This window comes from Notamacropus eugenii, chromosome 5 (genome assembly GCF_028372415.1).
Source record: "Notamacropus eugenii isolate mMacEug1 chromosome 5, mMacEug1.pri_v2, whole genome shotgun sequence".
NCBI classification, from domain to species: domain Eukaryota; kingdom Metazoa; phylum Chordata; class Mammalia; order Diprotodontia; family Macropodidae; genus Notamacropus; species Notamacropus eugenii.
This window is the reverse complement of record NC_092876.1, coordinates 81,694,651-81,720,518: the sequence shown is the minus strand read 5'-3', so window position 1 is coordinate 81,720,518 and position 25,868 is coordinate 81,694,651. Positions and strand designations below refer to the sequence as shown.

At 40.0% G+C, this 25,868-nt stretch overlaps 1 protein-coding gene across 1 annotated transcript; it reads right to left on the bottom strand.

Moving 5' to 3' along the window:
• Window positions 1–847: 847 nt before the first annotated feature.
• On the bottom strand, window positions 848–24,569 carry GNL2 (G protein nucleolar 2). The gene is made up of 16 exons (XM_072610008.1): window positions 24,199–24,569; window positions 20,127–20,211; window positions 19,165–19,259; window positions 17,331–17,470; window positions 12,995–13,179; window positions 11,474–11,540; window positions 9,780–9,938; window positions 8,900–9,013; window positions 7,756–7,884; window positions 6,658–6,762; window positions 4,866–5,024; window positions 4,547–4,660; window positions 2,398–2,840; window positions 1,988–2,067; window positions 1,351–1,433; window positions 848–1,035 (listed from the first exon to the last, which is right to left on the bottom strand). Exons 1-16 carry the CDS (start codon window positions 24,260–24,262, stop codon window positions 883–885), a joined length of 2,175 nt encoding a protein of 724 aa, XP_072466109.1. The 5' UTR covers window positions 24,263–24,569; the 3' UTR covers window positions 848–882.
• Between the last annotated feature and the right edge of the window lie 1,299 nt (window positions 24,570–25,868).

The window sequence follows — 25,868 nt, the reverse complement described above, 5'->3', positions numbered from 1 at the left end:
TGCCTGGTAAACAAAAATTGGAGCAAAGAGAGGAAAAAAACTAATTTCTATTTGAGGCCAAAATGGCTTTAGTCAATGGAGGAAGCTGTTCAAACCAATTCTCCCAAGTAGCATGGCAAAGACTTCAACATGGCAGGCTCTACAGGCACTTGCTCTTATGGAGACTGGCACCAAGAGGAGTTGGAGAAGGAACCTCACTAGTTTAAGTGGGCCTCCCTGCCAGGAGGGGGACCCAGAATCCCACTCATTACTCTTGAGATGGGGAGATTTGCTTGAAAAAGGGCTACATTCTGCAGCAACTATTTGCTTCCATTAAAGCAGGTACTACTTGTTCACCACTTAGACTCAGAAAAGGTGTTGTGCCTCCCTAGCACTGGACAATTCTCAGATTCTGCTACAAGAATGTGCATGGGCTCTGAGTATCCACAGCACTCTGTTCACTGAAAACTGAACCCCAAATTCTGGACCCACCATCCAGCACCTTGAGCTCTTCAAGTTCATGCTGCTATATCTCAAGTTTAGGCTACATAAAATATTTCTCGAAAATATTCTATTTCGCAAGACTCTCTCTGATTTAACAAAACAGTGATTAGACAACCCTTCTTCCTGTGCATCTGCCAGCTAAGTACTGTGATAAAGCTACCTCTTGGCAGGACTCAGAGGGATATTTAAAATATCCCTAAAAATCTCAAAGGTTTCCATCTCTTAAATATGACTTTAACTAGTCAAGATAGCAGTGTTTCCTTCTATGTTTTCTCAAGTACACGTGAGTGATTTCTAATGTCAGAACAGCAGCAATGTGGTCTTAGAAATGCAAACTGTGTATGAAGAAAATGAACACAACTAATTATTTTTATAAATTTTAATAAACCAATTAAAATGTTACTGCTTCCGTTTGAACTGTTTGTGGTGATGCTTCTGTCCCCCCGAGTCACTGGTCTTCTTTTTGTTCCTGTTCTTGTTTTTCACGTTGTGAGTGTCATAGTAGCGAACCCCAACCTTTTTGGCTCTCATCTGCCGATCAGCTCGCCTTCGCTGCAAGAAGGAAGAAGGTCAAGAGTCAAATCAGGAAAGCTACAAAAAGGACACCTCTTTCTGGTCAGTGGGATGTTCCTGAGCAGCCTTCTATAACCACCAGAAGATGTGAATTTAATCATGCCTTGTTTTGGCAACTTAATCTACATCTAGGACAGTCACCTCCAAGCTTACTTACTAAGACAGTGGTCACAAAGACAGAGTTGGACTCCTTGATAGGCTAGTGATTTCAAAAAGTCACATTAAGGCTATGAGGGTTCCCACTGTGGTCTTCATAACATGCACCTAAGGTACAGGAAGATGGAGAAAACTTACTGCCTTCGATGTAAGCTTTGGAGACTTATCTTCAGGCTCCTCCTCTTCATGTGCCTTTCTCTTTTTTCCTTTCTTGGTATGAGCTGAAAAAGGAATGGTAACTTGAACATACAGACTACAGGCCTCCAGGACTACTATAGCACTAAATGACTGACTTGGGAATAACACTGGACTCTTCTCAATGAAGGAAATTAGAAACCTTTCTTTGCATTTTCCATTTGATCTCAGTGAATATGCTACTGAAGTTAAGATAATATCCTTAGATGAAGAGAAGGCTGATTGTTCATCAGTAATAAACACTTCAGGAAATTTCAGTGTGCATAAGGAAAAATATCCAGTGACAAAATATAGAAGCTAACTTTATTATTACTATTACATGGAAATCATAATATATAACTCAAACTTTCATACTTCTTTAAAATTTATCAAACATTTTCTTCACAAAATGACAATGAAGGATCTACAGTTCTGATAGATTAAGTGACTCCCACAGTCACCCAGTAAGTGAGTGTCAGAGCCACAAGTCAAAGCCAGAGAGAACAAAGGATGCCTTCTCACTACAAAAGCAAGGCCCAGTTCATTACGCTATGATGCTAGGTTCAGTTTCAGAACCAAGTTTAAAAGACTTTTACTTTACCTTTATCTTCTACATCATCTTGCTCTTTGGATTTGGGTTCAGATTTGGAAAATACCTTTTCACTAAATCCTTTGGGAATTCTACAAGAAAGGAAAGCAATGAAACGACTCAGAGACCAGGGCCTCTCATCATATAACAAAGACAATAACATCCGCAATCTCATCTGGCTAAAGAAAAACGCATTAGGAAAGCTCAGCTGTCAATAAAAAGAAATACCCTAATTATTTCTATACTTGAAGAACAAACAAGTAAGCCTCTGTAACTCAGCTAACAATGTTATTAACATGTTGTTATTATTTGGAGATAACAGTGAACTCTAATCTATATATTGTCCCAGGACCTTATAATAACCTGGGAAGCAAAGCAGGCCTCACACCCAAAATGCAGTTTTCAGATGCGTGACATGTTACCTGATCGCTGAAAACTTTCTGGCTTTGGCTTTGCTTAAGAACTTCTTGTACTTAGCAATTTTTTCATCCAGAGCTTTAATAACTGCTTTGGTGCCAATTTCTACATCTCCCTGGGATGCCTGCTTTAACTCCTCCTGCTCTTCCTTGAGCTGGTCTTCTTCCGCTTCCTCCTCCTCTCCAAAGGAGTCATCAAATTCTCCATCACTGTCTGAGATCTCCACAGGGACCAGATCTTCCCCCGTAAACTGAGGCACGACATTGATCTTGCCAAAGTTCTGTCGAACACGGGCCAGGAGCTCTCTCATCTCAGCATTTGTGTCATTGCTTTCTTTCTCCTCCTCGTTCCTTTCAGCCACAGCCGTGGCTTCCTGACCTTCACTTTCCCCCTCTTCCTTCTTGGTTTCATGGGGTGATGTTACTGAAACAGCTGAAGATGCTGGGAACTAATGTCAAAGAGAAAGAAAAAGCAAAAGCTAAGAATGAAGACTGTGCCTTCAGAATCTCTATCTAAAGCCTGCCTTTTCTCTGGACACTGAAGACCCCATAAATACTCCAAATCCAAAGTCTTGGCACAGAAGTAGTCTAACCCAATACAAGTCAACAAGCATTTGTCAAGTGCTTATCATGTACTAGGCAGTGTGCTAAAGTGCTCGGGACAGAAAGGCAAAAACGTGGTCCTTACCCTCGAGGAGCTCACATTCTAATGGAGAACATGGATTTAACACTACAACATGAAAACTAGGTTCTCAACACATGGAATGCAATCTCAGAGGTAGAATGAAGTGAGAGATTACAAAGTCAAGGATTCAGGCTTTCAGTAAGTATCTGAGAAGAGGAAATAAAGTAATGGAAATGGTGTGAGTATGTGAGGGAAATGGGATGTAGAAGATCTCTTTGTTATTATTGTTCAGTCATGTCTACCTCTCCTTGACCCCATTTGGGGTTTTTTTGGCAAAGATACTGGAGTGGTTTGCCATTTCCTTCTTCAGTTCATTTTACAGATGAGAAAACTGAGGCAAACAGTGTTAAGTGACCTTCACAGGGTCACACTGCTAGTAAGTGTCTGAGGCTACTAAATACCCGAGACCAGTTTTGAATTCAGGTTGTCCTGATTTCTAACCCACCTCTCTATCCATCTAGATGCTGCATATAATCTCTAAGGTCCCTTTAACCTAAAAATCCTGTGATACCTATTACTTGGCAACTGAGATTATTGGTGAGAAGCAGGAACATCATCAGCTTGAAGGGAAGTGATTAGGAGGTAGAATTAAGTATCAGAAGGGAGACAGTACAAAACCCTAAATCAGGAGGCAGAGCAGTAAAAGGCAAGAGAGAAATATGATGTTATCTTGGGGGCAGCAAGAGATTTTTCAGGACATGTCTGAAAAGCAAAGTGCTAATGAGGGCAGTGAAGAGCCAAGAAAAGAAGGGGATAAACGTGAACACAAGGTCCTTCAGAATTCAGCAAGAGAAAAGTCAAGGGCATCTTCCATTGTCTTCAGTCGGGCCAAATCAAAAAAGAGTTTTTCATCTGAACTTGTCACATCAGCACGTTTAGATCCATTCACATCCTCTACATAAGTGAGATAGTGTGGGTGTGATGTAGAGGATGCAGGGCTGTCAATTCAAGCCTCTCAGTGGTTCCATGACCACAGGTAAGTCCCTTTTACTCTCTAAGTCTCAGTTTTCTCACGTGTAAAATGAGAATAATCCCTGTATGTACATATATCATAGTGATGTTTTGGGGTTCAAATGAGATGATGAATGTAAAACACTTTAAAAGCCTGGGAGCACTATGAAAATCAAAGTTTTTGAGATTTTTTTCCCTAACAAAAATTACATGTACCATAACAATTATATTCTCAGCAAATACCTGTCATCAATAATCCCTCAAGACCCATTCCAAACTTAGCCACATGCTATTTGTTTATCTAACTCCAAATGCTAGTTCTCTAACGGACTAGGAAAGGTGAGTGGAGCCCACAGCACCACAGAAACTGTACAGGTGAAATTACAGTATGAAATCAAACACCAGGTGAATGCAGCAGAGGAGGTTAGCGTGTAAGTCAGTACCAAGGTTCCCCAGTGTCTCTCTATCTATCTACCTACCTACCTACCCACCCCAGTGTTGTCTCTACCTCACTGGTACCTGGGACGCTGACGGAGGCTCCGCATTGGGTGGCTTGACAAAGAAAGGAATTCGGCCCCTTTGCCAGTCATTGAGAACCATCTTGCCCACAGTCTGCAGGTCAGGCTCTCCACCCTGAAAAGTCACATAACAGATTTCCATCAGGGACAGAAAACAAAACCAGCCCCCAGAAAGGCAGTACATCAGTTCCCCTACAGAGACCTCACTTTCAGCTTCATTATTACTGATCACATAATTAATTTCTATATCACACTATTTAAGCACACAGAAGTTGGTCTTACCAGATAGAACATTACACTTTAGGGACATTCCTACTTACTTTTAAAAGCTTTCCAGTTCTGAAGGCTAACTTTCCCAGGAAGTCTTCAGCATTTTCCCAATCATCAATTTTGTATGTCTTACTGATATATTCTGGCTTTGCTCTTTCAAGCACAGCACTTATATGGTCTTCAGGACTCTTAATTTTTTCAACTTGAACCTAGAAAATAATAAAGAAATTGATGCTTGCAAGTTTTATCATAGTTCTTAAAAACATAACCCAGTTAAAGTTTAAAAAACCCTAATGAGACCCTACAGAATAAGCACTGTGCTAGGCCCTCAAGGGAAGAGAAAGCTTAAATAAGACATGGTACCTGATTTAAGGAGCTTACAGTAATTAGCATACATATGTTTTAAAAAATATGCTCATAAATATTATATAGCAAAATGAGATCCAAAGTAGGAAGAAATTATCACCAACTAGATTAAATTGGGGAAAGTCTTCTGGAGGTAATTTTAAAATTGGTCTTTGAAGGATGATTAAGAATTCAGTAAGTACCAGGAGGATATTCTCTGAGCATAGTGGCAGCAAAGCAGAGGTTATACAGGACAGACAGTGAGTGGTCTAGTTTGGCTGAACTTAGAATACACATGATTATAGATTTTGGTCATCTAGTGCAAGGGTAGGGAACCTGCAGCCTCCAAGTCACATGTGGCCCTCTAGGTCCTCAAGTACCACCCTTTGACTGAATCCAAACTTCATAGAAAAAATCCCCTTAATAAAAGGATTTGTTCTGTAAAACTCAGTCAAAAGGCCACACTTGAGGACCTAGAGGGCCACATGTGACCTTGAGGCCATAGGTTCCCCACCCCTGATCTAGTCCAAACCTTTCCTTTTACAGATACAGAATTTAAGTTATAAGAAGTTAAATGACTTCTCCAACCAGGGTCATAGACAGTAAATGGCAGAGCTAGGAACTGAACTTAAGTCCTCCACCTCCCAATCCAGTACTCTTTCCACAGGATCAGAGAAGTCAAGTGAGAACAAGCTGGGAGGTTAAGGTGGTGCCAGATTGAGGGGCCTTTGAATTTCAGGTAAACGAGTCTGAACTGTACTCAATGGAGAATAAGGATTGAGGAGTGCCAAGCAGCGGCAGGATGTATGATCAGGACCATGAATCAAGAAGCACATCTAGCAATGAGGGAAGGATGGCAAAGAGGTGAAGGAAAAAGGAAAGGCAAGACCTTCTGTTGTTCAAACCACATTCAATGTTGAGGCTGCTAAAAGATTTCAACCACCAGATGAGAGCCTACATTGCTGAGAGCTACCCTAAGGACAAAATGCCATCAATTGTGTTCTATCATAAACTTCCAGCTATGTGCCTTTCCCTTGGTGCCTCCTGCTAGGCACCTGCAGCCTGCCAATCCTGCAGGACTGCAGAAGTTTAATGACGAAAGAGTGGACAGGATGTATAGTCACAAACACCTTTAAAGGCTAAAAGGAACACTTACTGGTTTTGGTTACATTCAGAAATAAGTAAGGATACAGCTAGACTCCAAAATGACTCAACTCTTCAAACCCACAAGTATGAACACAGGCCCAGAATAAACACAGGTCCAGCTTCTTTCTAGATCCTATGTTTAAACTAAGAAATCCTTTGTGGGACAATGCTGACCTGAGATGCCAAGGATTTCACCCACTCCTCGAACAGGGAAAAGTGAAGTAGGAGGTCCTGCTCAGCATCATGTACAGACCTCAAACTATTTTTGTGGGAGTAAAGCAAAAGTCATCCAAAGAACTGCTCACAGAATTCTCTCCAAAGGTCATAAATAAATGTGACCAAAACACTCACCACTCCTTTCAGCACAATGTCCGTTTCAGAGTCCCCAGAAGGGTAAACCACACCTGGACAGTCAATAAGGAATATCCGACGCATCAATGTGATATACTGCCAGACCTGAAGACAGACCAAAAAGTCAGAAACCTTCCTTTTCCTAAGTAGTGAGCTGGTCCTTAACAAGCAATTGATCCCATATACCCTTATGTGAGACCCAAAGAATAGCAACTTTCTGAGTAACACGTCAATTGTTGTTGTTCAGTCATGTCTCAATTTTGGTGACTCCATCTGGGATTTTCTTGGCAGAGATAATGGAGTGCTTTGCGATTTCCTTCTCCAGCTCATTTTACATATGAGAAAACTGAGGGTAACAGGGTTAAGTGACTTGTCCAGGGTCACACAGCTAGTAAGTGTTTGAGGCTGGATTTGAACTTAGGAAGATGAGCTGTTTTGAGTTCGGTACTCTATCCACTGCACCAGCCAGCTGCCCCATCTACCAATTATGTCTTGTACTATGTGCTACACACATGACACTTCCACTGAGTAAACAAGTTTCTATAACCTAAGAGAATAAAAATGATGCTAACAAAAATTTCTAACCATTTCAGAAGTAAACCTTCCTCTGCTTTTTAAAAGTGCTGAAATCTTAATGGCAAACCTGCCCTTTCTCCCTTCTTGAAGAAGAAAGCTGCTCTCCAAACACCCTGTGTGCAAGGCCAGTACCCCCAATGGCCAGAACCTAGACACAGAAATGGCAGTGTTTTTCTTCCCAAATTCAGACACTTTCTTAGGCTAAATTTTGACATAGAAAGCAGGATTAAGAAAAATTAAAAACAGGCAAATATGAATGCTATGTACCTGATGATGCCAAAGCTTCACATTGACCTATAAAATGCCCTTGAACTTTTATCAAAATATGCAAAAACTCAGAACACCAACAAGCTGGACCTCTCGTCCTTATTTCTTGTTCTCAAACTAAGTCTACAAGGCTAAACCCTCCAAAGCAGGTTCACTCAGAAAATGACACAAGTCCCCAGGGATCTAGGCAATCTCCACTTTTTTGTGGTAGAGATATATGACCACAAGACTCCCTTTTCAAACAGACCTACCTACCTTGGTTTCTCCTGCAATGGGAGCCACATTACAAACTTTCTTGGAACGCAGAGTATTTATCACAGAGCTCTTGCCAACATTTGGATAGCCAATGAATCCCACACTAATTTGCTTCTTGTCAGTATGCAACTGTTAGAAAAACATTTATATACACAATTAAAAAATCTTAAACCTTAACCTTCCGTGATTTTTACTTATTATCTATGCTCCACCAAAGACCTATCCCAATACCTTATCACTGCAGAAGTAAAACAAGGTTCCTACTGGTAATGAGGTGGCTGAACTGGAAGCCTCTGGAGGACCTTCCAGCTTTCAATCCAAGATCCCATAATAACAATAAAACATATATGGGATAGGGGAGGAAGGGGAAGAGAAGTGGGTCATCTTTCAAGTTGGGAAAGTTCAACAGTATTCAAGTAAGGTAAGTGAGACTCATTTTAAATAAGGCTGAGAAGGATTATCACCAGAGTGCTGGCCACTAGGTGATGCATTTTTTCAGCCACAAGAATTCATAAAATTAGTATGGTCAGGATTACAGAGGAGTCACACTGAAAAGCATTTGTGTATGTCCAAGTGGAAACATAGATTTTAAATAAGTCAAAGAATTTGCTTTGTCTTCTATGTGAAATTACATGTATGTCTTAAGTTTAAAAATATGTAGGTCGTGAAACCCAGGAATAAATAGGAAATCTTTATGGTTAAAAATTTACTTTAAAAAATCCAACATAACACCACAGAGAAAGGATTAGTCATCAACATAAGGAGAGAAACAGCCACTGACATTTCACTGGGCCTGATAGAGAATCCTTAGAAGCACTCATATGTCTATCCCACTACCAACTCACTAGACTTCCCTTTCAGTACTTAACACATTCATCTCTGACCCCAAACACCAAAGAAGAATGACTCAAAATAGTTTTGGAATTTCTAGACCACACTTTATCTCTCAAGGCAAACTAGATCTGAGAAACTTAGATAAAAGGCATTTGTACACTATTTACCTTTGACTACTTGCTTCCTTACCAAATATGCATTGGGGATAGCCACTCTTCCATGAAGAGCACCATTATAAAATATTCAATTTAACTCAACTAACGGGTATCACACAAAATTACTCCAAGAGATACAGATCACATCTTATTACCTTTCCAAACTGACGTAAAAGCTGTATGAATGCTCCTTTGCCAAAGGGGTTAGTGAGACTTGCATGAAAGGCAAGTGTTGGATAATCTTGGGAGAGGACTGCAACCCATCGTTTCTAAAGAGAAAAGAGATGCCGGTAAACTAGCAGACTTGAATAGAAAACCATAACTCTAACTTGTTTATTTACAGTACAGGGCAAGATCAGAGCTTGAATTTCAGGATTGTTTTTCAAATATACAGTTAATGTTTTGTCTATTGTTTTATAAATGCAAAACAATATTCTAGAAATGCCTTCAATGCTAGCTAAATGAAACTAACAAAATATGAAACAGACCAGTGATTGTGATGGCTGTCTCCTGAAAAGGCCTGCCTATCTACCACTCTCTGGGAGCACCAGAATGAGTTGTCCCCTCCCACAAGAGTCAGCATGGGATGATGGAAGGAGCATTTCATTAGGAATGAGGAGACTGGAGCTCTGGTAAGTCATAATTTCTCTAAACATCAATTCTTTCACATAAAAAATGGGAACAACAGCATATGACTTTCAAGCCTCATAGAACTGCTTAAAGGATTAAACGAGAGCCCATGTGTCAAAGGCCTTTAAAAACAACGAAGGGATCCATGATGATGTCAGGTGACTTTTACTGTTATTAGTTTTTACAGCCTCAGGAAAACAGTGCAATTCTCATTTCTATCACTCTAATCACAAATAGGTCATGTTTACAACAGCATCACTCGGACTAAAAGAGGACAGATACATGTTAAATCAGTAATACTTCCAACAAATGCCCCCCAAAACATTAACTTTTTTCAAAAATTACATATTGTTATGGCAAGAGACACCATAAAGATCCCTGGATAGAGGGCTGGTTTATACTTACTGTTGCCCAAGTTGGGACAAGGTCACATTTGTTAAGAACAAAAATGAGATGTTTCCAGGGTTTTTCCTTTTTGAGGTAAGTCTCAATGTGAGGAGAGCGCGTGCCCATTGGATCTCTGGCATCAAGAACCTGTACTACAACATCTGATGAGTCGATCACCTGAAAATCCCAAAAAGCAAAAATGGCTCTCCACAGAATAACAGCAAAATTCAACAGGGAAAGGTGCCATTTTTGCACCCAAAGTAAAACTGTGACAGCTTTGTAAGGGAGGAGGGTGGGTAACAAGCAGACATATAACTGCCACCTATTCTCATGGTCAAATGGTACCCTCAAAGACTTTTCACTTTTTGTAGTTTACTAAATAACTCTCTCTCAGGATTAATAGAAATGGTTTAATCTGATGTAAATTAGAGAATATGCAACAGAGACAATGACTATGATAATGTAAATGTCACAAATGTAAATACAATAAAAAACCGAACGCTTTCTTCAGAAATCATGGAACGCTTCATATAATGTCAAACAAGGCACGCTTTTTAGTTTTCACTTTTTTCACTTTTTTTCACTTTATTTCCATTTTATTTTATTACTGTGTTTTCAGTGTTCTACAATCACTTTAATATAACTTAGATTTCTTCCCCTCCTTCCCCTCTACCTCCTTACTCCCTCCCTGAGACAGCATGCAATTTTATATAAGTTCTACACATACACTCTTATTGGATACATTTTCACCTTAGTCATGCTGCGTAGAAGAACTAAAATGATTCCTTTTTACTCTTACTCTTTGCTGTAATATACGGCTCTTTAGGGAAGGGTGGAAAGAGGGAAACGAAGGTGATACAAAAACAAAAGATATCAATAAGAGAGTTCTTAAAAAGAAAATTGGTTAATCTGTCTGTATTTAGTCTTACTGTACAATTCCAGCGCATTACCAAACAAAGCTCCTTTTCTTAATTCCTTAAAATGACTCATTATTAAGTTAATAATTTGAGCCTATAAAAATTTTAAAACTGTAATTATGAGTTCAAATTAGGGGAGCCAGTGTTATTCCCAAACAGTTTCTAGCATCTACACTCTCAGATAAAGCATTAGATCTGTCTGAACATGCCAATATATGTATATCTATGACCATGTATGTACAGAAATAAACATATGTACACATACATATACAAATACACACACATATGTATAAAAAACTATTGCTTTCTGGGTAAGAAGCAAGATAAACTCAACCATCTAAAAAGGGTAACTGACTTCAAGTCTTACCACTGGGTAACAATGGGCAAGTTACTTTACCTCTTCAGGACTCAGTTTATGCATCTGTGATGAAGGGACTGAATTAGACAATCTCTAAAATCCCTTCCTGTTCTAACCTAAGATTCTATAATCACATAAATTCAAATAGAAGTTATCATTATAGCAGATACTCCAATCAAATCTTGGCTATAGCACACTTCCAATTCTCCTAGATGATGACTGTCAGCAGTTTATGAGTAACACGACACCAAAAAGAGAAAGAGCTGCATTTGCTTGTCCTTCACTTACTTGGCTGCACTCAAATTCATAAGGAGGTGGGAGTATAGGTAGGGGAGGGGTATGTTCCCCTTGCTTCAATAAATTAAAATCACCTTTCTCAAAGAAGATCTGTTATGCCAAAGAAACCCAGTACCAAGGAAGCTTTGAAATGATCTTACCTTATAGAGCTCTCCCCAGATTCGTTTGGACTGTCCCTTTTTAAATATCTCCTCTTGCGCTTCATTCCTAAATAAGAAAGGACACAGCTAAGCAACTGAAACAGTAGAGTGCTCTCAACTTAATGAAAACGATGCTTGAAACATACATACCAAAAGAAAAAAAAAAAGATCAAACCACTGACCTGGTTTGATCAATCAGGTCAAACTGTTTGTCAATCAGTGATGATGGACTGAATGCAAACAGGACCCAGGAAATGACAGAAAATTGGCACAGCCTGAATTTAAGTCTTTACCATATATTTCTAATATTATTATTAATACTATCACCTTTTTATTTGTAGAGCTTAATACAGCTTATAGTGATAATTATCTTATCTGAGCTTCAAAAAGGGGGAGAGAGTACATAGAGGCAATTTTCAGATACTTTTGTAGATAACTCCCTCTAATGAATTAATCCATCCATGATTTCTTTTTCCTATGTAATTCTTATTTATGTCTTCCTATATGTTCCCCACAGGGGACCCCACCTGAGGTGCTGGGGGGACCTTCCTCTAAAATACCTGACATTGTGTTCAAAACAATGAAGCACATGGACTCTCCCTAAATGAATGAAAAAAACATTTATTGAGTGATTGATGTGTAAAGCACTGTGCTAAATGCTGGCAATACAACAAATAGAAAAGTAAGACAATCCCCGCTCTCTAGGAGCTCACATTCTAATGGGAGATGTAACACATATGGAAGGTTTCAGCTCCAAGTCAGATGGAAAGGTCCCATGGTCCTCAGGATACAACGGAAAAGCAGATAGTAATTTATCAACATAATGTCATTTCCAGTCACAAAAATCTTAGCAGTTTCTCATTCTGAACCACTTGATAATGGCAGAGACTTTGATAGCAAGAGCTTTCTTTTCTGGATCTTCCACAGGTGTGGCTGTAGCACCCTAAGGAGCAGTGGCTAAGCCACATCTCCAGGGGTTGCCTTCCTGAATAAGGGCAAAGATGGAAGCAGCCCATGGGTGACAGTCAGTAGCTGGTATTGGTGGTAGCAAAAAGGTCAGTCTCTGCTCTGTGGTGACAAAGTCACAACAACCGTATGAGGTTTGGTCACAGTATGAGAACTGAAGACACCCTGCAGGTTATCTAGCCCAACCTCCTCATACATGTTATACAAGAGGTTACATGAGTAAGTAAAAGAGTTGGGATTCAGCCCCAGATGCTCTAATTTGCAATCTAGTGTCCTTTCCATGACACTAAGATGCCTCTATAGGATTATTTTCATTTTATAAGTGGGAAAATGTCTGTAGGGAGTTCCCAATTCCAAGTTTAGCACTCTTTTCACTTCACTTTACTACATTTTAAAAAATGTAAATTTGTCTAAGACAAGGAGTGAATTTGTGTTGAAAAAAAGGAAAGGAGATCTTCAAAGAGGCATGGGCCCAGCTTCTAGAACTGAATAAAAAGAAAAAAACCAACCATACCCATTAGCTCCTACTTTTAATTCCTTCATCTAGTATCTTACCTCTCACCAGTATCTTCTGTTACCAGGTCACGATCTTTCTTTTGGTCGTAAGTCTTGGTTGAGGCTTCTGCATTTTCTAGAAGAGACTGCATGTCACTCACAAAGAGAGTAGGTTTCTTCCTCTGTGACTTTGGGCCAAATGTTGTTTCAAAAGTTTCTGTGTCAAGAATATGCACTTTGGAGTGCTAGAAAGAAATATATCAGAGTAAAAACTAATGAAAGTAGGAAGAAAGAACAAAAAATTGCAACCTACATTGAAAAGGCTTTCTGCATTCCTTTACAAAAGAACAGTTTTAACATGACTTTAAATCAGAAATGCTTAATTAGGGAGAATGAGTTCTTTCATTCTGAAGTCCTCTAAGCTTCATTGGAGAAATACCAAAGGAACACAAATAATCAAAGCAAATATGAATAGTTCTGTAAGATCAGCCAAAAATTCTGCTTTATTTCGTTTATCATAAACTTGAGTCAAATGTAATTAAAGCTACAATGATGAAAATTAACTTATCTTTCCGATCACTTTTGGGAGGGGGTTTAAAAACAAGTGCACAAAACTCGCCAAATTCACAGATTTTGTCAAGAACAATCATACTCAAATTTGTGTTTTTTTTTAAACCAACTGTAAATGCCAACTTTTTCTTGGAAGTTCATTTCTTTCATGGCTAAAAGGAATTGCTTGTTTTGTAAGATGCATTTTAGTTTCAGATAACATTTTCCCTAATTTAGGTAACATTTTTATTAAATACACATGGAAAGTTTTCCAGATGAAAAACATCTAGCAAAAGACCAAAATAATAGTTTAGATGTGATAAAAGAAACCTGATACTAACTAAAACTTGATGTGTCTGTAAAGAGGTTACAGGCATAGGAATTTTTGAAGCAGGATGAAAGTGACTGTTTTGGTTGGGATCAATCACGTAACAGGATGTTAGTAGCAGGGAGCGCATATCATCACAAACCGTCTTCTGCTCATCATTTCGGGTTCTTTTATAAGCACTAAACAATGAATACTGCTAAATTGCGAGGGCACCTCAACTGTAATCATTTGGAAATGCAATCATTAGAACATTTTTATAGACAGCAATCTGTTTCCTAAGACATGGACTGTCTTATTGCATCTTTGTATTCCCAAAGCCTAGCAGTTTCTCATACAGACAGTTGTCACTTTAGGTAAATTCACATTATGTAAAGAATTCTGAAAAAAAATTCATACTCCGAAAGAACAAAAAACACCTATGTTAACTTTGCTATACAGTACTGTGCTCTCTTTCTGCTCTTCAGCCCAGTGCTCCATACCCTCCAACCACACTCCCCCACCAAAAAAAAATCCCTCCTCATGAAAAAAAGAACAATTCACACATGGACAGAGACCACTGCTACAGCCTGATGGGGGGGTTTGGCTTGAGACCTCTGACAAGGAGAAGAGATTTCTGCCCTGCTCCACCCACCCATGTGTCTGGTCCCCACATGTCTATCTTCTGTCCATCTGAGCTTAGCTACCATATGTCTGTCCTCAGCCCTTGTGAATTGTCCATTCTCTCCTGTCTGTGTCTGGCTCCCATATAATCTGTCCCCTGCATTTTCTTCCTCTCAGTTCTAGCTGGCCCAGCCCCTGAGTATTCCTCCCCCTGCTTTCATTGTCCCTGGCCCCCATATGTCCTTCAACCATGTGCCAGTGCACAGCCTCTTCCTTTCTCCCTCACTCCCTTCCCATGTCCTCAGGCAAATTCACATTATTTAAAAAATGTTTTATGTAGAGGTCTGTGAATGGTTTACTTATATAAAATGAGAACTGTATGTATATGGTAGTCACTTAACGTTTTACTGAAATTGTTCAATTGAAGGTATGGGTTTTTTTGTTTTGTTTTTTAAGAAAAATAAGAAAATATTGTTTATCAGGGTAGAGTAAGATAATCCAGGCCTCCTATAGCCTAGGAGACATCCTCAGTCTCTTCACTTCTCTCATTGCCCAACATGCAAGTGATCAATTCTACCTACACAACATAAACGTCTCTTGTATCTGTCCCCTTCCCCAACTCAGACTCACTGGTAACCATTCCAGATCGGATCTTCAGCACCTCTTGCCCTGGCTATTGTCTGGTGTCCTTACTGCCTAACTCTCCCATCCAATCCATCTTCCACATAGCTGCCCAACTAATGCTCCTAGAGCTATATGATCAAGTCACCCTCCCTCCTGCTCAGGCAGCTGAAGCAGCTCCTGACTGCCTCGAGGATAAAGGAGTGTACAAAGTGCACTAAGCACTAGGTGTACCAATGACACTTGATACTCTCTTGATACAGGCCAAATGTTTTAGCAAAATGGAATATTTGGAATGGGCAACAACTCAGTCAATTCCACAAGCATTTAATAAGTGCCTACTATGTGCCAGACAGTGGGCTAAGGGTTGTGGACATAAGGACAATCAAAGCAGACTCTTTTTCAAGGAATTTATGTTTTGCTGGGGGTGAATAACATATGCACAGACAAATGCAAAAAAAACACACACACACAGAAGTTTCAGGCTGGGGAAGAGGGAATGAGCTAGCTCTTAAACTGAGCCTTAAATGGAACTGAAGATTCTTAGAGGCAGAGGCAAAGAGAAACATTTCTGATGTGGGGAGACAGACTGTGCAGAGGCTCCTATATAGGAGACAGAATGTTACAAGGAATAGCAAAGAAGCTGTAACATAAGAGTATGGCAGGGAGTAAAACGTGACTTGAAATGACAAGTCCAGAAATACAGGTTGAAGCCAGACTGTGAAAGGCTCTAAATAGCCAACAGAGGATTTTATCATTTATCCTAGAAGCAGTCAGGAACCACTGAAGCCTCCTGAGCAGAAGGGAGGGTGATATGATCAGCCCTGTGTTTTAAGAACATCAACTGGGCAGCCTGAAGGGACAGGTGTGAGGTAGAAACACCAAACAAGAGTTTACTCCAAGTCTAGGCAAGAGGTGATGAAGGCCCAATCTAGGGTGGTAGACCAATGAGTGTGAGTTGAGATAAGGAAATAGATGCAACAAATGTTGGGTAGGCAGAATTGACAGACTTGGATATGGATAATGAAGGGAGAAAAGAGGCTGAGAATGGTTCATAGGTTGTGAACCTGAGTAACTACAAAGAGTGGTGCCCTTGATAAAATATGCAAAGTTAGGAAAAGGGAAGAATTTTGGGGAAAAAATCGTGAGGTTCTATTTTGAACATGCTAAGTTTGAGATGCTTTTCGGTAATCCAGACAACAATGTCCAGGAAGCAGTTCATGATTTGGACTAGAAGAAGCTGGATAGCTCTGGTATTTGTCTGCACAGAGATGACAAATGAACCATGGGAACTGAGGAGATGACAAAGAAAGAGTGAAGAGAAAGACAAGAACAGAGTCCTGGGTTATACCCAACTCAAAGTAAGAATAACGAGTGGTAGGAAAATCAGGGCAAAACAATGTCATGAAAACCCAAGGAGAAAAGAATAACTTTTCAAGAGATAGGGATGGTCAGCAGTGTCAAAAGTTACAAAAAGGACAAGGATTGAGAAAGTCATTAGCCTATAATAAAACTTCTTTGTTCCTTTCCTCATAAGCTAGATTCAATCTCATTTTAAATGACTACTGTTAGGATACCATAAGGTAAATAGCAACTTGTCTGTGGCTCATGAATTATAGTGGTATGTTTCTCTGAAGAACTCATCTGAAGGAATAACCAATCTTTGATTCTTTTTTTGTTTAAAAAGAGACACTTTTTTTGAACTCATGTGCCACCTCTCTTCCCCCTTTACTGAACTGAATCGAACCTGTAACTACATTTCTAGGAACTATTGTTCAAAGCAAGTACAAATGTGTAAACTAGTCCATCTCTCTGGTTCAGTGACATGTCAGTCACATCTAAGTGCCAGCTTAGGTTTTCACTTTCCATCTAAAAGAGAGTATCTTCACCTGAATGCAGCCTAATTCAAAACTTATGGAACCTGAATGTACTCAATCCAACTCAACACAATTTCCTCTATCAAATTTTGTTTTCTTTAAAAACAAACAAACAAAAAACCAAATCCTACCCAAACCAACCTTCCTTCTACTTACATCTGGACATTTGATGTAATTATTCTCTGAATGAAACAAGGCTGTATATCTAGCCCAAAACACTGAAGTCAGAGATGACAAAAAGAATACCCCACTCACAAAATCAAAACAACTTACTTAGTCCTGAAGGTGATAATAAAAGAAAACTAAAAATACTCCTACTACTAAATCAAATTCCCTTATCCTCTTAAGAAGAAAGAAATCTGCAGAGATGGATTTATCAGACCTAATTCATTTCCATACAAGGTAGAGATCACATTCTTACATGAGGCTGGATTCGGTCATGGAGGAGAGACATTGGTAATTTGCTTTGCTTCATGACAACTTGGTATGGATCCTTCATAACTTTTTCCATTTCTTCTTGGAATTTCTGTAATGATGACTGCTTAATCACACGTGTATTTCCTGTTTCATAAATGAAGGATGGTTCAATTTAATATAATGGCTATGCTACTGTGAATGGCAGATTTTTAAATTCCCACTCCTTAAATATCTGCCATTCAATAAACTTAATGACTATGTATGGAGCACCTAACAGAAGCAAAAAAATACTGGAAGAAAAAAAGTGCCCATCTACTTCTGCTTTTAGCCATAAGAAGATAAAGTTAAAAAAAAAAACAAAACCTTTCCCCCCACTCACTCTCTAACAATAGCTCACTCATTAACTGGCCAAATAATGAGTTTTAGCCTCCTAATCTCAGTATTTCAAAAGATCTTCTATTTCTCCTCCTGGGGATACTCCCTTTACTGACTGGGCTTACAAATCTATGGTTTAGAGATCTAAATCGCTGTGGCCAAAAACATTCATTACCTGGTGGTCAACTTCCCAGTGGAGCTTCTCCTAACCAGGCTAATTCTGAAGTAGTAGTCTGTCCCTGAGTTCACATAAGGCTTTATAGCTTAGTAAGCCTTGCCAGAACTTGAATTCTGTTGGCACAGCCTACAAGAACCTATGGCTCAGCCCCTTCCACACTATGATGAGACATCAGAGGAAAACATCAGTGGGGATGAAACTAGAAAATAAACATCCTTTTGAATGGAGTTGGGGTTGACAATTTCCTTTCTGAAAGATTTGGCAAGGGAACTGGCACTCAATCAGAAGCAGGCCAATAAGCATGAAACAAGTAGAGGTTCAGTACAATGTTACGTTTACTATCCTCAAGTTGAGAAGGCTTGGAAGAATTACTAAGTGCTGTTAACAAGATGTTGTAAATCAATATATCCATGCAAGGGAACAAAGTCAAACATTAAACTTCCTTTGGACAATTATCTTGTAAGTCATAAATTCTCAGAAATCTATGCAAGTAATCCATTTTCTGCAATATAAATGCATAACTAGAGAATTCAAAGCCCAGAAAAGAATTTTCTACAGCCTGCTCTGTTATGTTAAGAGGCTTCCCATTATAAGAGGCCAAGGTTCTTCTAAAGCCACACACGAGGCACCCTGGGAATTATTAGGGATATCTGCTGTTCCACACATGAAGAAGTCTGACTATGTCGGTAGTATTCCATGTGCTAAGTAATGGCTTAAAAAACACCACTAAGAGGCAGGAAGTATGATAATGAGGGTAGAGTTTCAAGATGGAACCTGAATGAAGCTTTGAAACTCAAGACTGGACTATCCTTTCACTGAAAGTCATCAATGAGATGCTACTGCCAACACTGTCAGTATGAAGTCAATCCAAAAAAAGAGGAGTTTTGAAGGAACTTTACACTAAACAATTTTTTGACTAACATGGTCAAAGTCTATTTGTCAAAGTAATACCATACTCATGGGCCTAAATCAACAACAATTTCTCCAGTCAACCAGAAACCAGAAAGGTTTTAAAAGTTCTTCAGGTCATTAAAGATGTGTTTCTGGAAGACTTAAGTAATTAGCAACAATCATGTATTGAAATAATAAGCTGAAGTTGAATACTACCATCATCACTCAAAGTCAATCATATATCACTATCCTTACTAGTTAGGGGTCCCTGAACTATGCTATCTAATTAAATACTTACTGCTATCAGAGACCCTGAGTATTTTTACTCTTTTCAGCATTGAATGCATTATTCATAAAACAAATGGAATGGTAGGTGGACAATACAAATACTCACCAAACCATTTAATATTGGGTTCCACTCTTGCCACTGTGCCAGAAGCCACTGATGACTGATACTGAAGAGGTTTAATTACTTTACCACGACGGTTTCTAAATTGAAGAAATACATTTTGGTTGGTGATATAAAGTCAAATAGCAATGAAAAAGTATGATTCACTGATGACCCAAGAATCTTTGATTTTGAAAGCTAAATGAACAACAAAGATTTCAGTCATTTAAAAGTGTCTCATTCAGCTGAATCAGATGGTCAAAAAGTCATTTACACATCCATTTGTGAGAAAGCAGCAAATAATGATTTCTCTTGGATAAGTAGTCAACAATGCTGATTTATAATCTGTATACTTGGAGGGTAAGGCAGGGGAAAAAAATCACATAATTGAATATTTTTGGTACAGGCTGAGCTGGTTTAAATGAATTTTAAGCAGTGGCTGACTTATGCTAAAACTCAAAATTCTAAACCAAATTGCAAAATGAGTGACTAAGGCAGACTGATTTAATCAAAATTTTGGTTATAATGCATTTTTAAAGAATGGACAGAGAATCTAATTATCAAACAAATTAGGACCAGCTAGTAAAATGCCACCCTCAGCAAGTCACCGTAGTAAAGGCTGTCTCAGCAGAATCACAGTCACTATTTTCCAAGTGTCAGAATTTTTTTCATTTTAAAATTTGATATTAAGAGGGCAGAAAGGAGGAGGGGTTTGGGCTGTTTTAAAACAATACTTCCACATTCTCTGTTAAAAGAAAACGAATTTTCAATCTGGCAGTTAACAAACTCTTACCTATAAGACCATTAGCAAAGATATTTATTACCCTCCAACTTAATACCATGACAGTATAAACCTAGAAAGTTTTCAAAGTAATTCTTTAAAACCTACAGATTTTATTTATGTCAAAACATGGCTTACTTAAAGCACTAAGGTTTGGTAAAGATATAATTAATATAAAACAGCTCACCTTCTTTCTTTTTGCCGATACATATTAAGGCGCCGAATTGTTGCACGGTCCCGCATGTTTTGACCACCAGCTCCTTTTACTCGATCTAAGACACAAAAAAGTTAAATGGCATACTACTCAACTAACAGGTCATCTCTCATACCCTGACAACCAGATAAATCAACTGAACATTTCTGTGAAACAGCAGTCTCATCCTCTCAAAAGATTGGCTTTCCTTTTAGACTAATACCCTGTCATGAAATGATCATTATTTAAAGTCACATGACATAAAACAACTTTTGCTTCAAACCTTGATCTGCTGTTTAATAGTGCCATTTACTCCCTCAGTTTCCTCAACTAAAAAGTATGTAATAATGAGCAAGGCAAATACTAGCCTGGCAATGGTTTCTATGCCTCTTTAAAACAAGAAAGACCATGCATATCAGTATATGTGTGTGTGAGTATGTGTGTGTGTGTATTATTTTTCTTTGAAATAAAAATTTTCATCCTACAATCTCTATTTTCTTTGCTGAACGACTTTTTAAAAAATACACTGCATTAATTGATGCATCTTGTTCCTTTCTAGGATTCTTAAATTCCATTCCTTCTAGTATTAAATCACCTTCTTATCGTCCAATAGAGGTAGGCTAAGTAATCTCTAAGAACCCCTCTATTGCATTCCAAAATATAGACTGAATTAAGAAATAGCATCTGAGGAAAACTCTCCAAAAGCACTGAACTGAAAAGTTAGGAGACCTGTCAATCCAACTTTTGCCTCAGTTTCCTCAACTATAAAATGGGGATAATACCAGCACCTACATGGGAGGGGTATTGTGAAGCTCAAATGAGATAATATTTATAAAGTACTTAGCACAGTGCCTGGCACATAGTAGACAGGCTTTGTAGAAATGTTTATTCCTTTCCCTTCCCCCTATTAACTAGCTGTATAATCTCATGCAAATCAGTTAGTTCCCCTAAATCATGGATTTTTAACTTGGGATATACAAATCATTTGCTAGATATAAGGGGGTGGGTGTCTAGGAACTTGGATGGGAAAAAATTACATATTTATTTTCACTGAATTCTAACTTAAATTTAGAAGTTTCTCAGATTAGAATCAAAAACAAATATTACATGACTCTAAAGCAGGAGTTCCTAGGTTTCATCAGACTGCCAAAGTGGCCCATGGCACCTTATTTAGAAGGTGAAGAGCCTTCGCCCTAAAAAGATCTCTATTTTCTCAACTATGAAATAAAGGAGCTGGGTTATATGATTTCTATGATCTTTTTCTGCTCTAATATTCAATGAACTGAATTATTAACACTTGATGAAAACTTCTAAAGGTTTTTTAAAAATGTAATCAAAGGGGTTAATTTGCTTTTAAGTCCTTTAGAGTAATATTTATTTCTGATTTAAGTATCTTCAATGTACTGTTTTCTGTTTGGTCATCTCTAGCTTACATTACTTCTTTAAGACAAGAAATAAGGGATTTCCAGAGTCATTAAATACTGTTAGTGTTAAAAAGTAATAAAACACTTTGAATAAATGAACCATCAAAGGTCATCTTGTTCATTCCCCCACCTTCAGTAAGTTCTGAAATTGAAACATCTACTCTCTATAAAATCTGCAGAAAAATATACTTTACTATCTTTCTTAGTTTTACTCCACTCACCAACTCTTCAAGTATAGTCTTTTTTTCTTCATTAAATTTTACTTTTGTCAAATATCAAGCATTTATTTTTTATCCCTTTCATGGTTAAGAAAAAGAAAAAATAAATAAGTATAGCTATGCAAAGCAAATTCCCAAAGTGGCCCTATCCAAAATGGCTTGTCTTATTCTGCCTATTTGTCCATCACTACTCTGTCAGGAGATGAGTAGCATTCTTCATTCTTGGTCTACTGAAATTCTGATCAATCACTTTGCTGATGAGAATTCTTAAGTCTTTCCACGTTGTTTGTTTTTTACAATGCTGATGTTATAGTATAGCTGTTCTACTGGTTCTGCTCACTTTGCTCTGCATCAGTCCATATAAATCTTACCAAGTTTCACCGAAACTCTCTCTTCCCTCATTTCTTATAGAAGTTACATTTATATATCATAATTTGTTCAGCCATTCTCCAGATGATAGGTACCTCTTAGTATCTAGCTCTCTGACACCACAAAAAGCACTGCTATAAATATTTTTGTACATACAGGTCCTTTTTCTTTTTTCTCTGATCTCTTTGGAGTACATGCCTAACAGTGGTATTGCTAGGTCAAAAGGTACGCAGTTTAGAAATATTTAGGTCACAGTTCCAAATTATACAGCTTTTCTTAAAGTTTACATTTCTAAGAACATATTAACATTTTAGATCTAAAAATGTACGAGACATCTAAAAACGTACTAAAAAATTGTAAAATGTTTATGCTGCTTTCCATCTCTGGGTCTGAACTGTGTCTTATCTGCAAAAATGAGGTGGTTGGATTTAAATGGTCTTTAAGTTCCTTTCCAGTGCTCACTCAAGATTTTATAATTGAAATGAAGCTGCACTCATGGACAAACTCTTCCAAAGAGGCTGCCATGCTACAACTGTAGCTTCTACAGTCTTTGGAGTAAACAAATTTAATATGACAAGTGAAAACCACCAAGTTTACTACAACAGTAAACATCATAATCTCTTGCTTTATATGATCCATGTCTCTGTAACTTCTGAGTTCTTACTAAGAAAGGAGATGATGCTAGGGACCAAATCTACTGTATTTTTCCTATTGAGTTGGTTAAATCCAAAGTAGGTGCAAGCCATTGTCAAATGTAGGCAGCTAAAACATCAGCTATTCCTGCTTGCCCATCTAACTTACAGATTGAAAGTCACAATTTGGGATTTGGAAGGCGCCTCAGAGATCATCTAGTTCAACCTGTATCTGAATGGGAATGTGTTCTGCAGCATCTCCAACAAACTGTCATTCAATTTTTACTTCAATGATCCAAGGTCTTCAAATCAGAGCTTAGTGATCTCCACCCAAGAGGAATACTACCTCTTGATGCTGCCAACATTACTTCTGGACAGCTCTGATTGTTAGGAAGTTTTTCCTTACATCCAGCCAAAACCTGCCTTTGCAATTTGCACACACCGGTTCTACTTCTTCTGTCAAATCCTCCAGCTGGAAACGTAAATGACTGTATCCAATGATCCACCCCCTAAAACTCAACAAGAAGGAAGCTAGGGATCTTAGTCAACACTTCCAAAGTCCTGCCCTCAGCAATCTACTCAGGTCACAACCTAGAGATGCCCACATGTGCTGCTGCTGCTTCAAATATGCTGTTCCACTTCTACCCACCTAGAGTCTAAACTTATGGTTTGAAGAAACTGAATACTTTAGAATTCTTTAGAGTCAGACGTCAGGAAGAACATGCTCAAGTCCCACCTCTGAAACCTTACTGTGTAAAAGCAGGTGAATCATTTGGCCCCTAGAGACCCCGGCTGCAGCTCTCCAAGGCTGCAAAAGACAGGCTAATTTCCCACACCAATGAAATCCTACGTCCCCACAAGGCCACTGAGGCAACATTGACGCAACATACACCATTGATACAATATACAGCATTGATACAACAAACGTCAGATACCATTACATCCAAAGAACCTTGGAGATCATCAGCTCCAAGGGTTCCCACCTAATAGATGGTTAAGCCGAGGACTCCGGAACACGGGTTCATAGATTTAGACCTGAGAATGCCCCCCGAAGTCATCAAACCCACCTTCCTCCCATTTTACAGAGACAGAAACTGAGGTGCGGAGAGCGATTTGCCCAAACCAGAACTTCGGGCTCCCACATCCCCACTCGTCATAGGAGGCGAGTGACTTGTCCAAGGTTTCTCACAAGGCCCGACTCAGCCCTGGGTCGACAATCCAGGGCCTTGCCCAAAACTCCCCGCTAGCCCGCCGCCACTCCCCCCGCCCCGACCCCACGCTGGCTGGGAGCTTGGCTACCCCTCGGCCAAGGGCCCCGGGACCACTCGCCCCTCCCCAGCACCCTTCAAGTGACCACACTTCCCCAGTTCCCAGTACCAAGGGCCTCCTCCGCCCCTCCCCCAAGTCTCCCCGGCGGCCGTACCCGGGTTTGTGCTGGCGGTGGACGGGTTGATGGAGCTCCGTCCTTTGTACTTGGGCTTCACCATCCTGCCGGCAGGTCGGGGGCCGGAGCCTGGGGGAACCGGGACTCAAGTTTCGGCTCCTGGGCCTCAGCCGGCAACGGCTGGAAAAGTGGGGTAACCACCACGACTGCCCCCGCGCGCCGGGAAAGACGTCACTTCCCGTGTGCCCGCAACTCCCTTCCCTTGCTTTCCTCCTCCCCGTAGCAGCTTCCGGTCGCGGGCGCGCGCGCACGCGCAGGTCGCACTCCCTCTCAAGTCGGCCGGATCCTCCGGGCTCTACCCGGCAGCCCCCGCAGCACGTGGCGACTGCGCAGTCTCCCGAGCCACGACCTCGTGCCGCCCCGGCCCCCTTCCTCCCCACCCCCACTTGGGCCGCTGCCCGCCCCCTTGGGCAGCCTTCCCTCTCCGAGACGCGACGTTTATCTTTTCTCTAAAAGGCCGCATTCACTAAGTCAGGCCCAGGGCCTCGGGCGCCCCTGTCCCCTTCCTTACCATCCTTCCGCTCACGTGTTTGTGATTTCTGCATCCGTGCGCCCATCCCCCAACGGGACCACGAGGGCTGGGCACGCGCGTGGCCTTCTCTACGCCCCCCATCGCAGGCGCTTGACAGACGCCAGTCAAGCACTCATTGGCCGTAGAGGCTGAATGTCAGGGAACCCAGACCTAAAACATCGGAGCTAGAAGGCATGTGAAACATAAACCTAGAACGTTGGAGCTAGAAAGCCCGTGAAACGTAAACCTAGAACGTTGGAGCTAGAAAGCCCGTGAAACATAGACCTAGAAGGTTGGAGCTAGAAAGCCCGTGAAACGTAAACCTAGAACGTTGGAGCTAGAAAGCCCGTGAAACGTAGACCTAGAACGTTGGAGCTAGAAAGCCCGTGAAACGTAAACCTAGAACGTTGGAGCTAGAAAGCCCGTGAAACATAGACCTAGAACGTTGGAGCTAGAAAGCCCGTGAAACGTAAACCTAGAACGTTGGAGCTAGAAAGCCCGTGAAACATAGACCTAGAACGTTGGAGCTGGAAAGCCCGTGAAACATAGACCTAGAACGTTGGAGCTAGGAAGCCCGTGAAACATAGACCTAGAACGTTGGAGCTAGGAAGCCCGTGAAACATAGACCTAGAACGCTGGAGCTAGGAAGCCCGTGAAACATAGACCTAGAACGTTGGAGCTAGGAAGCCCGTGAAACATAGACCTAGAACGTTGGAGCTAGGAAGCCCGTGAAACATAGACCTAGAACGTTGGAGCTGGAAAGCCCGTGAAACGTAAACCTAGAACGTTGGAGCTAGAAAGCCCGTGAAACATAGACCTGGAACGTTGGAGCTAGAAAGCCCGTGAAACCTAAAAGGTCAGGGCTAGAAGGGAGAGGTGGGCAGCGCTGCTGGGGGTGTATGGTGGAAGGTCATAGGCGGAACAGAACTGCGGATTTCAGAGCTATTGATGACCTTTAGGATGCAGAATATCTGTACTGCTGAATATTTAACAACCACTTCTCTGGGGAAAAAAATGTTACCACCATGCACTTTTATTTCTAATCTGCATTATGAACATTTTGCCCCATCCTTCCTTAAGTCTAGAAAATAAAACAATACATCAAGCCCTGATTTGAAGTATTTGCTGATTTCTGAGA